The sequence below is a fragment of the Lontra canadensis genome, unplaced genomic scaffold (assembly GCF_010015895.1).
Source record: "Lontra canadensis isolate GAN:19392208 unplaced genomic scaffold, GSC_riverotter_1.0 scaffold2, whole genome shotgun sequence".
NCBI classification, from domain to species: Eukaryota; Metazoa; Chordata; class Mammalia; order Carnivora; family Mustelidae; genus Lontra; species Lontra canadensis.
In genome coordinates, this window is record NW_022630996.1 from 67,144,078 (window position 1) to 67,156,340 (window position 12,263).

General features: G+C 40.8%; 1 protein-coding gene across 12 annotated transcripts in view; it reads right to left on the bottom strand.

Annotated features, from left to right (window-relative positions):
- The window catches only part of ADAM22 (ADAM metallopeptidase domain 22), a 217,999-nt gene that overhangs the window by 64,666 nt on the left and 141,070 nt on the right, over positions 1–12,263 (bottom strand). For all 12 annotated transcript variants that reach the window (XM_032875808.1, XM_032875798.1, XM_032875790.1 and 9 more), the window contains exons 5-7: positions 11,722–11,804; positions 6,284–6,347; positions 4,169–4,238 (exon numbers count right to left, since the gene is read on the bottom strand). In XM_032875808.1, the coding sequence (XP_032731699.1) occupies positions 4,169–4,238; positions 6,284–6,347; positions 11,722–11,804 (217 nt within the window). The remainder of the gene's footprint in view (positions 1–4,168; positions 4,239–6,283; positions 6,348–11,721; positions 11,805–12,263) is intronic.

Here is a 12,263-nt window from a genome sequence, read left to right on the forward strand (position 1 = left end):
TGCTGGTGAAGATGTGAAACAACTAGATCTCTCAGGTAGTGTTGATGAGAGTATCAAATGGTATAACTACTTTAGAAAAAGGTTCAGCAATTTCTCATACAACCAGAGTGCTCAGAGTGCAATCCAAAAACTAACGGCATCAACATTACCTTGGTCTTGTGGGAAATGCAAACTCTCATAACCCATCCACAATGTACTGAATCAAAAACTCTAGAAACCAGTACAGCCACTATGGAAAACAGTATGGAGGTTCCTCACAAAGAATTAAAATACGAATATCATATTATCCTGTAAACCCAGTTCTGGGTAGACAGTCAAAGGAATTAAAATCAGGATCTCAAAGAGACACCTGTCCTCCGATGTTCATTGCAGCAGGATTCACAAGCCAAGATACAGAAACAACCTCAATGTTCATCCATGGATGAATGGATAAAGAAAATATGGTATAAATGTGCAATAAAGTATTATTCAGCCTTTAAAAAAAAATAAAAGAAATCTCTCCATTTGTGACAACATGGATGAACCTGGAGGACATTATACTAAGTGAAACTAGCCAGACACAAAAGGACAAATACTACATGATACCACATAGATAAGAAATTTGAAACAGTCAAACTCCTAGGAGCAGAAAATGGAATGACAGCTGCCTGGAGCTGAGAAAAGGGGGAAGCAAGGAGGTATTAGTCAAAGGGCACAAGGTTTCAGTTCTACAAGAGGAATAAGTCCTAAAGGTCCTGTACAGCAGAGTGGCCAGAATTAATAATACTATATTGTAGACATAAACTCTGCTAACAGTGTACATCTTATGTTGCAGTCTTTTCACTAACACTACTTAATAACGCAATAACAATAATAAAGATGGTGGAAAGAAACTTTCGGAGTTAATGGGCACACTCACGGCAGGGATTATGGTGATGACTCCATGGATGTACATTTATCTCTAAACTCACCAAGTTGTGTACAATAATTAGGTACAGCTTTCCTCTAATGTCAATCATATCTCAATTCAGGGGCCTGAAAAAACCCTCTCAACACGGAGCCAGCAGTCTGTGAGTGCACTGCAGTGTGAGAACGCTACTGTACAAACACAAACCTACCTTCAGACCCAATAATTCCACTGCCGGGTATTTGACAGAAGAATTGTAAACACGTGTCCACAACAAAGATTTTTATAAGAATGTTTAGAGTTCTTTTATTCGTAATGGCCCAAAGCTGGAAACAACCCACATATCCATCAACAGAATGGATAAAAGACTGTGGTAACTCTAAATAGCAGAACATACCCAGTAACTGAAAAGAATGAACGTTGCTAATCTCTGACAACATTAATCTCATAGGCATACGCTAAGCAAAAGAAACTGGACACAATGTGTGATTCCATTTGCATGAAGATCTAAAACAAGCTAACCTAAAAGTCAGAAAAGGGATTGCAGAAGTGGGTAGTACGGACTGGGAAGAGGCACAAAGGAAGATACCAGGATGATGGAAAGGTGCCAAATCTCACCAAGGGAGTGCACATGTGCCAAAGCTCATATAATGGTATACAAGATTTATATATTTCTTTGCGGGAATTTTTAAAAACAGACTGTGTTAAGGGGTCCATAGGAAATAAATAAACCTTTCTCAGATGCTTTCTTTTTCTTCTGTTTGTTTTTTTTTTTTTTTAAGATTATTTATTTATTTATTTGACAGACAGAGATGACAAGTAGGCAGAGAGGCAGGCAGAGAGAGGGGGGAAGAAGGCTCCCTGCTGAGCAGAGAGCCCCATGTGGGGCTCAATCCCAGGACCCTGGGATCATGACCTGAGCTGAAGGCAGAGGCTTTAACCCACTGAGCCACCCAGTTGCCCCCTCTCAGATGTTTTCTTAGGGACACTAGTTCCAAGAGATGCGTCATAGAAAACAAAAGCTTCCACAGTTAAACAGGTTTGGGGAACACCTGATCATATTCTCTCTTGGAAGTACATAATGCACAGCAAGACAAAGGTATTGATAATCCAAAACCCAGGAAAACCTTATTATATTTAAAATAAGTAAGTTTACTCTTGAGCTTCTTTCACAAGATTTTTTTTTTCTGATTTATAATAAATCCAAGCACCTAGAAAGACAAATAACACTCTTAAAATTGATAGTGCCAACTTCTGAAAAGAAAAGAAAACCAGAAACTAATTGAGACAGACCTGAGTTTTGGAAGAAGATGTTCAAAGTTATTTTTAATGACAGCAAAACTGCCAAGTCATCTTTAAAGTTTCTGTGGAAAAGAAACCCTGAACAAAGTTTTTTAAAAAACTGTATGATCAGGGATGCCTGGCTGTTTCAGTCGATAGAGTATTCGACTCTTGATCTCAGCATTGTAGGTTCGAGCCCTATGTTGGGGATAGAGATAGCTTTAAAATAAAATCTTAAAAAAAAAAATTTACTATGATGCAAACATTTTATTCTAAAAAAATTGTACAATTGGATTACATTCCTTATAGGGATCTTTATTTATTACTTTAAATATTAATTAATGTTTACTGCTTCCAGTAATCCCTATTAGATTGTAGTTTTATTCTCAGGCAGCTAGTCCTGATTTATTTTCCGCTCATCACAGGGATTGTAAAGTTTCATAAGGTAACTGAAGGACAGTCTAAAGTCCCTATGTAAAGTAAGAGCATTTGTATGCTTATCTGCAGATTTTTTAAAATAGTGAGTTCTATAAAACAGGATCCCCTAGCCTTTTCCCAGCAGGAGAGAAACCTGCAGAAGGTCAAGGAGTTATGAACCTCCTTAAGAGAAGGGACATTAGCAAACACTCATTTCATTTTCCAATGAGGAAACAATGTAAACTTTTTTTTTTTTAAGTTTTTATTTATTTAAGTAATCTCTACACCCAGTGTGGGGCTTGAGCTCATGACCTTGAGATCTAGAGTTGGGTGCTCTTCCAACTGAGCCAGCAGGTGCCCCAACCAGGTAAACATTTAAGTGATTTTCCTAAACAGCAGTTTATATGGATGTACTCTCGTCAGAGAATTGTTCCATTTCCCCTGCGCCTCTCTCCCAGCGCACATTCTCACCATGGCACACTCCACACCCCTGCTCGGTCCCCGACTAGCTGTTGGACCTGGAAAAGATAGGCTAGTTGAGCCTGCCTTTTCTTCACCTACAACATGTGAATAAATCCTATCAATCTCACAGAGCTGTAGTGAAGATAAAAGATTAAAAATTAGAATGTACTATAGCCCTGGTCAGGGCTCACTAAGTAGGGAAAGGAAGCTTCTCCACATTATACATCCAGAGTATGGTCTACCTTCAGGAGGAGAAAACAGAGGAGTCCTGTAGAGCCGAAGACAAGGGCCTCCATACAATCACTGCTCCGCTAACAAGCACCAAGTGTAAGTACTCTGCCCTACGAGTCATGTGAAGGTTTGGAAGCAACTCAAACTAACATCTATAAATAAATGGGCCTGTAAACAAACACACATGAGAAGCAAAGACTAATTTCACAAAAAAGCACAATAATAAAAAAAAAAAGCATTAGGGGCGCCTGGATGGCGCAGTTGGTTAAGTGTCCTACTCTTGGTGTCAGCTCAGGTCAAAATCTCAGGGTTGACAGATCTGGCTGGAGCCCTGCATCAGGCTCGTGCTCAATGGAGAGTCTGCCTGAGATTCTCTCCCTCTCCTTCTGCCCCTCCTTGCTCTCTAAAATGAATAAACAGATTTTTAAAAAACAATAATAATAAAAAGCATTAATCTATAATTGTTCTTTCCTAAAATGAGGCAAAAAGAGTTGAGGAAAACAACAAATAGTAAAGTAATTACAAGTTCATCCCTATATTTACAGAATCGGTATCTCACTGGAAGTGAAGTTTCCTATATTTTGTCTATGCAGACGAATTTTTGCTCTAACATTATTTCTCCACTCAGAAATACCTTAATGATTTTTTCTAATTTTAGAAAGTCTTCCTTCAATGTGCTTAAGCTGTATCTTTCCAAACTCATCCACTACAAACATGAAGTCAGCTTGCATTTTATTCTCTCTTGATGTCCTTGACTCGATGTCACTTTCTCTCCAAAATTGTTATGAGCAGTCAAGAGCGAAGGGTATTCCACATATAGATTAGCTCTAAAGCATTCAAATGAATTATTAAAGTTGACTTTTTTTCAAAGTCATCATAGGAGTATCATACCAGATGGAAGATCATCGAAGGGAAATTCAAACAGTCTGGACTTGTAAACCGAATGAAAATGGAAGTCCTCCTGAAGGAACACAAACAACCGAGATTAAGCACCAACCAGTTATCCAGTTATCCAGGCCAACCAGTTATCTCTAGTCTCAGGCAATGACAGCTCAAGAAGCTGAGACTCCTAAAAGAACCACAGCTTGACTACGCACTTTCCTAGATTTGGAAAGGCAATGGGCCCCCCCACACAACCCTCCCCTGCTCCCAGATTCCCCCAGCACCAGAGAGATCTCCTATTAGAAACAAAATGCCTTTGCGGACAGAGAAGCCAAAGCCTGTAGTAATGGAAAATAAATGAATGAACTTCTTCCCCCAAGGGGAAGTAAGACATCTGGGAAAATGGACTAATGCTTTTCATAACTGGTTCCTTTCCATGGATCCCTGCCCCATTTTTAGAGCCAGATAGTTTGACCAGGCAAAGACATGCAGAGCTCACAATCATCTCATGTTGGGGAATAAGGTGACTAGTGCAAGTAGAGGCCCGAGTGGACCTTGCTCCAAAATTCAAATTTCATACAAGTTCTGTGACAAACCAACAGACATAAAACCATGTTTCATCTAAGAAAATTAATGAACATTCAAAGAGTTATCTCTGGCTCCTTTCAACTAAAAAACAATGTCATACACAGTCAAGTTTCATGATCATGATATCGTTGTAAAAAACATCACCTGTCCAGGCGAAGTGATATAAAAGCCAACAACGGGCATCCAGAAAATACAACACCAATAGAAACAGCTCCCCTTGGGCACCTGGGTGGTTCAGTCAGTTAAGCATCTGCCTTTAGCTCAGGTCATGATCCCGGGGTCCTGGGATCAAGCCCCACATCGGGCTCTCTGCTCAGCAGGGAGTCTGCTCCTCCCTCTGTACCGCCCCCCATTCATGCTCCCTCACCCTCTCTCGCAAAAATAAATAAAATCTTTTAAAAAAACAAACAAAACAAATAGTTCCCCTTTATAGGTGGCAAAACAGTGTGTATTTTTAGAAATTACTTGCCCCAAGTGTTTGGACACTTGAATACAAGGAAGAATATCCGTGTGCACAGAGCAAGAATGGAAGTGTGTTATGTCTCTCCGCAGGTTCTATGTAGCTTCTCAGCCTATAAACTCAATGCTTTTCTAATTTGTGGAAAATGAAAGTTGCAACTAAAGGGAAGGAGAGAATTAGGAAAACTTAGATTTCTCTACATTTCATCAGCACAAGGTTCTACAAAAAATGGGCAACAGAGAATAATCTGAAATCTAGAAAAGAAAGAGAAGTGGAAATCCCATTTCTATTGCGTTGGTCTGTTATAGTCTAAATGTTTGTGTCGCCCCCGCAAAACTCCTATGTTTAGTTCCTCATTCCCAACATGACTGTATTTGGACAGAACCTATGAGAAGGTGATAAAGGTTAAAACAGGTCGTAAGGGTGGGTTGGGGCTCTGTGTCTCTGCTATGTGGGCCACACAGCAGGAAAGGACATCATCACAGCCCAAGGACAGAGCCCTCGACAGACACAGACACTGTCAGCACCTGGATCTTGGACTTCCAGTCACCAGAACTGTGCAAAAATAAATTTCTGTTGTTTAAGACCCCCACTAGGTTGTTATGACTACCTGAGTGAACTAAGACAAATCATAACACATTATGACGTAGGAAGAACAAAAACGGAGGCTTCAGAACACTTCAGAGAGGGGGAAAAAACCCCTTCTGATTTTGATCTAGTATTGTTTTTTAAGATTTTATTTATTTATTTGACAGAGACACAGTGAGAGAAGGAACACAAGCACGGGGAGTGGGAGAGGGAGAAGCAGGCTTCCCACCGAGCAGGGAGCCTGATGCGGGGCTCGATCCCAGGGTCCTGGGATCATGACCTGAGCTGAAGGCAGATGCTTAATAACTGAGCCACGTGAGCACCCCTTAACTTAGTATTTAATTTTATATATATGTATATATTTATATTTACTATTCTGACTCTAAAAATAAGAAAATAAAATAGAGACAAAAAGAGAGGAAAAAAGAAGGGGAAAAGCTCCCAATATCAATTTTTACATTTGCCACAGCAAAACAGAAGGAACTTACTTGGGAGGTGTCATTTTCTTCCGGTTCAATGAGATAGGTGTGGTTCCCATCATAGAACATCCCACTGCCAAGGACAAGAAAATAATTAGGCATGGCTATCGACTCTTGCCTCAGAACAAGATTCTTTTAAAAGCAGCTGCCAGAGGACCAATTTACTTCTCAACACTCACTTCCCAGTCCCACCCATCACCACCAGATACACACCACATACCATACAGACACACACACACACACACACACACACACACACACACACTCCACACACCATACCAAACATACCTCCCAAAACTATACCCCATATACACATACACACTGCACCATACCACACATGTGTGTGCATGTGCACATGCACGCACGTGCACACACACATACACACACTACTAAGAGGGAAAGACCCCTCCCTCCGACTCCCCATCAGCAGCAGGGTCCCCTTGTCCTGACCCTTGCCTAGGTTCAGGATTATCATTCTCCAATTGTGGGATCCATTATCCTCCTTCCAACACATGTAATTCTAAAACTTTAATATGCAAATAGTCATCTGGAGAACTTGCAAAAATGTAAGACTTTCAGGGCCTTCCTCAGATTTCTTGGCGAGGGCGCAGGAAGCTAGCTGCATTTTAAACAAACCCCAGGCAGTTCTGATGCAGACTGTAGGGGACTCCCCCGAGAACTGCCTTCCTACCACACACCTGCTCTCCTAACAAGAGGTAACACATTTCAACAGCTTACCGTGAACTAAAAACTTGACACTCATTTTATCTTTTCCACAAATGTGTGAGGGAGGTACACTCATACATTGGCCTATACTCATTTTACAGGAAAGGAAACCAAAGCCCAAAGAGATGAAGTAACTTGCCCAAATTACATAACCAGAAGGAACAGAGGCAGGAAGAGAGAGAGCCCAGGCAGATCGGTTCCTGAATTGCCCATCTGCAGTTGGCTACCTCTTCACCCATTCACTCATTCAGCATACATCAAAGCACCTACAATGCACTGCTCTAGGTGCTGCGGATACAGTAGTGGACAAAAACAGACCAATTCTGACCGACAAAAAAATAAATAAATAAATAAAAAAAATTCACGAACTAAATATATATGAGGTGGTGAAAAATTCTAGGGAGAAAAATAAAGCAGGTTAAGGACAATAAATCATGCCAGAGGACTGGGTGTAGAGACCAAGGAAAGAAGACTGTTGATTTATACAGAGTGTCAGAGAAAGGCTTTCTAGAGAAATGGTATTTGAACAAAGATCTGAAAGAAGTGAAGGGATGAGCCATAAGGATATCTGAGCAAAGACCTTGTCACTCTCGAGCCCTAAGTGTGCTCCAGGAACATCAAGGGTGCGGTGTAGCTGGAGGGGGTAGCCATAAAATGAGATCAGAGGAAGAGTAGGGGCCACATGAGGCAGGCCCTTCTAAGGGCAGAGGCTTTTAGTCTGAGAGACATGTGAAGCCACTGCAAGGGTTTAAAAGCAGAGAGAAACACAATCACTTTTAAATTTGAAAATAACTGCTCCAACTGCTGTGTTAAATTAGTATTTTGGATGGCAAAGATACAAATGGAGAAGTTATTGCGATAATCCAGGCAAAAAAAGATGGTAGCCGCCTAGATCACAGTGGTATTGGTGGAGATGATGAGAACAAGTCAAATTGTGGATACTTTTCAAAAGTACAACCAACCAAGCGGATTTACTGGCAGATTTGTAATGCAGTATGCAAGAAAGAGTGGTGTCAGTGAAGACTCCAAGGTTTCGACCTCAGTAACTGGTGAGATGGAATTCCGATTTAATCAAAGTCACAGGAAGGACGGAATGGCCTGGGCACGTGGAAGCAGGATGTAGGGAGGAGGGCATGACTCTGTAGTGGGTTTTGACCTCTTAGGCTTGGGATGACTATCCGCCAACGAAGGAATCCTCTGGAGGGCATTTTAATCTACATATGGCCTCAGCTCCATCCAGAGATCCCAATGGCCACTCCTTTTAGGAGAACATGGTCTTTCTACTAAAATCAATCCCTTATGATGCTGAAGAAATGCGTCTTGTCGTTCAGGCATTCTAGGGAGTACATGGTATGATTTCCTGCAGTCATTTTTCAATGTTACATGGAAAGGGCTGCCTGAGACCCAAACTGTTAGGCACAGAACAGTATTTATCTTTCACTGAGGGCTTCATGAAATCAGTTGGTTTCCCTGAGCTATAATTATAATGGCCTCCAGCTCTGCCTCTATACAAATACTTCCATTCCTGCTGCAATATCTTCCACATGTCTTCAACTTTCAATATACCCGTAGAACAGCTACTCTCACATCTGTAAGGTTTTCAACCAAAGTACACTTTTTGAATTCAGATGACACTGCATTTGGAATTTAAAGATAAACAGATGCATTCTGCAAGATATTACTGACAATACACGCCTAAGGAATCAGAATTGGGGGGAGCCTTTTCGAAACAGTAGACCAAAGACAACAATAGACAGTCTCTCTGTCCCTGCTGAGAACTGGACAGACTCATCCAGAAAATTGTACAGAACCATCACCCTTTGCCAAAGCTCACATAGCTATGCTGATCAAGCAGCAAGCATATTGTTTTTGTTTAAATAATACAGGGTACTATTTCCTCTTGCATCAGAGGTCAGTGCCGAATGTGAAAATCAGTGACTTTTACTGGATTTAAACATCATGATACACGGTGTAAAGAAAGCAAAATCTGAGACCATATATATCCAGAAGATTATGGCTCCCTATATGACAATGTGCCATTAGTAATTCTTTAACTATTAAGAAAGTATATATTTTATTTGCTTTGAGGATTGACACCTTTCTCTTATATTTATATAAATTCCAATTAGCGCAGTAAGTCCACACACAGTATATATCTGATAAAAACCTGAGGCTAGGACCTACTTATGATAGGCCAATTGAGCTGAAATTTTAAAATGCTGGATCAAAACAAGATTTTGAAAAGAAACAGCCATTCTCATAATTTGCCACAAGAGGGCAACAAACTTACATTTGATTCCATTCTTTTAGGTTCCCATAGCTACAGGATTTTGTCGTAACATCAAAAGTATCAGGACCAAAATATTGCCCATTAATCCTTTGAATTTGAAAAATAAAATGTGCATTTGCAGGTTCTTTATGGAAAAAACATAAATCTGGTTATTTTTCTCCTTTATGTTCTTCAACTGAATTCAGTAAATCAAGAAAAGTGAAAAATCTCCTTATGTACTTGGTAATTTATAATAGATGAGTCATGGATGAAATAATCTATTTCAAATCCAAATCACTGTAATTGAGACAACATAAATTATTTAATATTTATTAATAGCCCTTAAATATTTGTCAGCAATTTTTGTTCAGAAGGTAAAAATCAACATGAGAATAATTACTAAATAACAAGAAGGAACAAGAGCAAATTTATCTACTACGCTCATAAAAGTCTAAGAACACCCAAACATGCTTCTATGCAATCCTGACAGTGTTCCTAGACACATGCTGCATATTCTGTTTATCTCCTTTTGTTCAGTTTTAAATGAAAAAGTTTCTCAAGGTAGAGGTAAATTTTACTTTCTTAAAACAACTGAAGCTGGCTCTGGGTTCTACTCCTAATCTAGTCACTGAAGTTTCCTTACAGTTTCTTTTCCATCAGGATGAGTAGCAAGCTCTTGGTCTCAGGTTCTCAGTGATGCCTTCTCACTGCTTCTCAGAAATATGGTGTCCGCTTGGAAAACCGGAAAGCAGAATGGACTAGTCCTGGATAAGATGCTTACATGGTAACTCTGGACTGAGATTTTAAGAGGAAGAGAGAGGGGAAAACCGCCTCTTCTTTTTATCACTATCATACATTTGCTGTCACAAAAGTCGATGGGCCCAGGATACTATTCTTAGCTGAAAGCTGTGATCATCTTGGGATCAGATAGAACAGTTTTTATTTTATTTCAATGTTTCCTTCCCTAGATAAGAAAACCAAGGCCCTCAGATAGAAGGCATGGATTCCTATTTGTAAAAATGTCTCTTTAATCAAATAATTTATTTAAAATAAGTAAATGTCTCTTAGAACCAGCAATAAGCAGATGGAGGTTTCAGCGCTCTCAGGTAGCTGGCCTCCTTCCCCTGGCTACTTAAGTTCCAGAGTTCCCACATTCTCTCCCTTCTGCCTCTGACATACTTACTGCCCAAGCCTGACCCAAGGCACGGCTCAGGCAGACCAGCTCGATTTTCCAGGCTCTTCCGTTATTTTGTTTTCCTAGCTTTCTTCAAGACCTCTGCAGAGCCCGCTCTCGGGGGACTTTATCAAAGCCCGTTCTTGGGCCGACTCCAGCTTCTTCAGGTGACATTTCTTTGGAGCTCTCAAGCACTACCTCATTCCTCAGGGCCCACTCTCTTCCTGCCTTTTCCTGTGACTTTCTCTCCCAAAGAAAACCAATACACCTATCACATTCCCTAGGAGGAAGCTGAGCTAGCTTTACCTGTCCCCACTGGGCTCTGAGCTGCTGGGGACAGGAGTCATGTTCTCATTGCCTTGATATTCCTAGTTGGGGGGGGGGGGGCACACAGCAGACACTCAGTAACTGCCAGCTCTGTGGAAAAGCTGGATGTCGAACTTTTGGGAGCTGACAGAATGCATTTTCAAGTTTCCAAACAAAAATTTAACAGAACTGAAGTGCTGACTTGTGCTGTGCCCCCCAAAAGTAAAAGAAACAAAAAAGAACTGAGATAATTTCGCCCAAGTAGAATGCAGAGGAATGACATGGTAGCTTTATAAGGGGTTCACAAAATAAATAAGAGACGGCCACCTGTGTAACACCATCAGAGACAGAACGGAGGAAGTAGATTATTCCCATGGTAAACATCAGCAAACATTCTTTGATAATGAAGGTTATGAGAAAGGAAGCAAGGCCCCCGAGGAAGGATAAACTCTGTTCCTTAGAGATTTCTGAGAACAGACGGACCCTCCCACAAGCTCGCTGTGGGTTTTAGGTGGGATTCTGGCTGGAACACATGAGCTCTTGAGGTGACTTGCAGTCTGTTGTCTTTGTGCAAGGAGTCAAGAGTTTCCACCCACTGAAATTTCTGTTATTCCATAAAAACATGAAAACTAACATCCAGAAGGAGTAGGGGCAGAGCAGTACCAAGGGGCTAAGCCTCCAGAGAACCAATGTCACCGAAGTCACTCTTGTCACAACTTGGATGAAACTAGAAAAAAGCTTCAAACACCACTGTAGGGTATCCTATCATAATTCCAAAGACCCTGGTCTGTTTCTGCGACTCTAATTTCAAAATCTGCTGAGTTTATAAACCTCAGAAGAGAAAAAGATCAGACCCATCACTGATTTAAAATTATTTCTTGACATAAAATTAAGATTTTATTACAGTCAACTAAACCTGAAGGAAATACGGGATGGAAAGAATGGATGGTACAAAAAATTGAAGACACTTACTGAAGCCCATGGCATGTGGACAATGCAACAAAGGAGGCGGGGTTTCCTCGGATGTGGCCCTGGTAGTAGCAGTGTTCTCCTCCCTGGAAGCAGAAACAGAGAGCATCAGGCTCTGCCATCACCAGGAGAATCACCCGCATCACTTCACAGGTTCCTGCCCACACCACACCTCCATGTACAAAGCTCTGCGGAATATTTCCTTATTCAGATTAGTGTTATCAAACCTGTTCTAAAAGAATTATTCATAAACACTCCCAGGGAGCCAACTCCATATCAAAAGCAGGCGAAATAAAAGTTGACTGAACTTGCCTTTTATGTAGGTGAGGAGAGAAAACAAAGCGACAGATACTGAAATGCCCTTGGGGCCCCTGCATGAGGATCAGGGGAATCCTCTATCTCCCCCGTCAGGAGAAACCCAACCTTGAGCAGCAGCAAGATGAGTCTCTTTCCCATATTCGAAGTAAATATGTAGAGTCATCATTTGAGAGTCACTAAATTGAATTGATGGAGGGAAAAATGCTTATCTTTATGGTGTTTATATC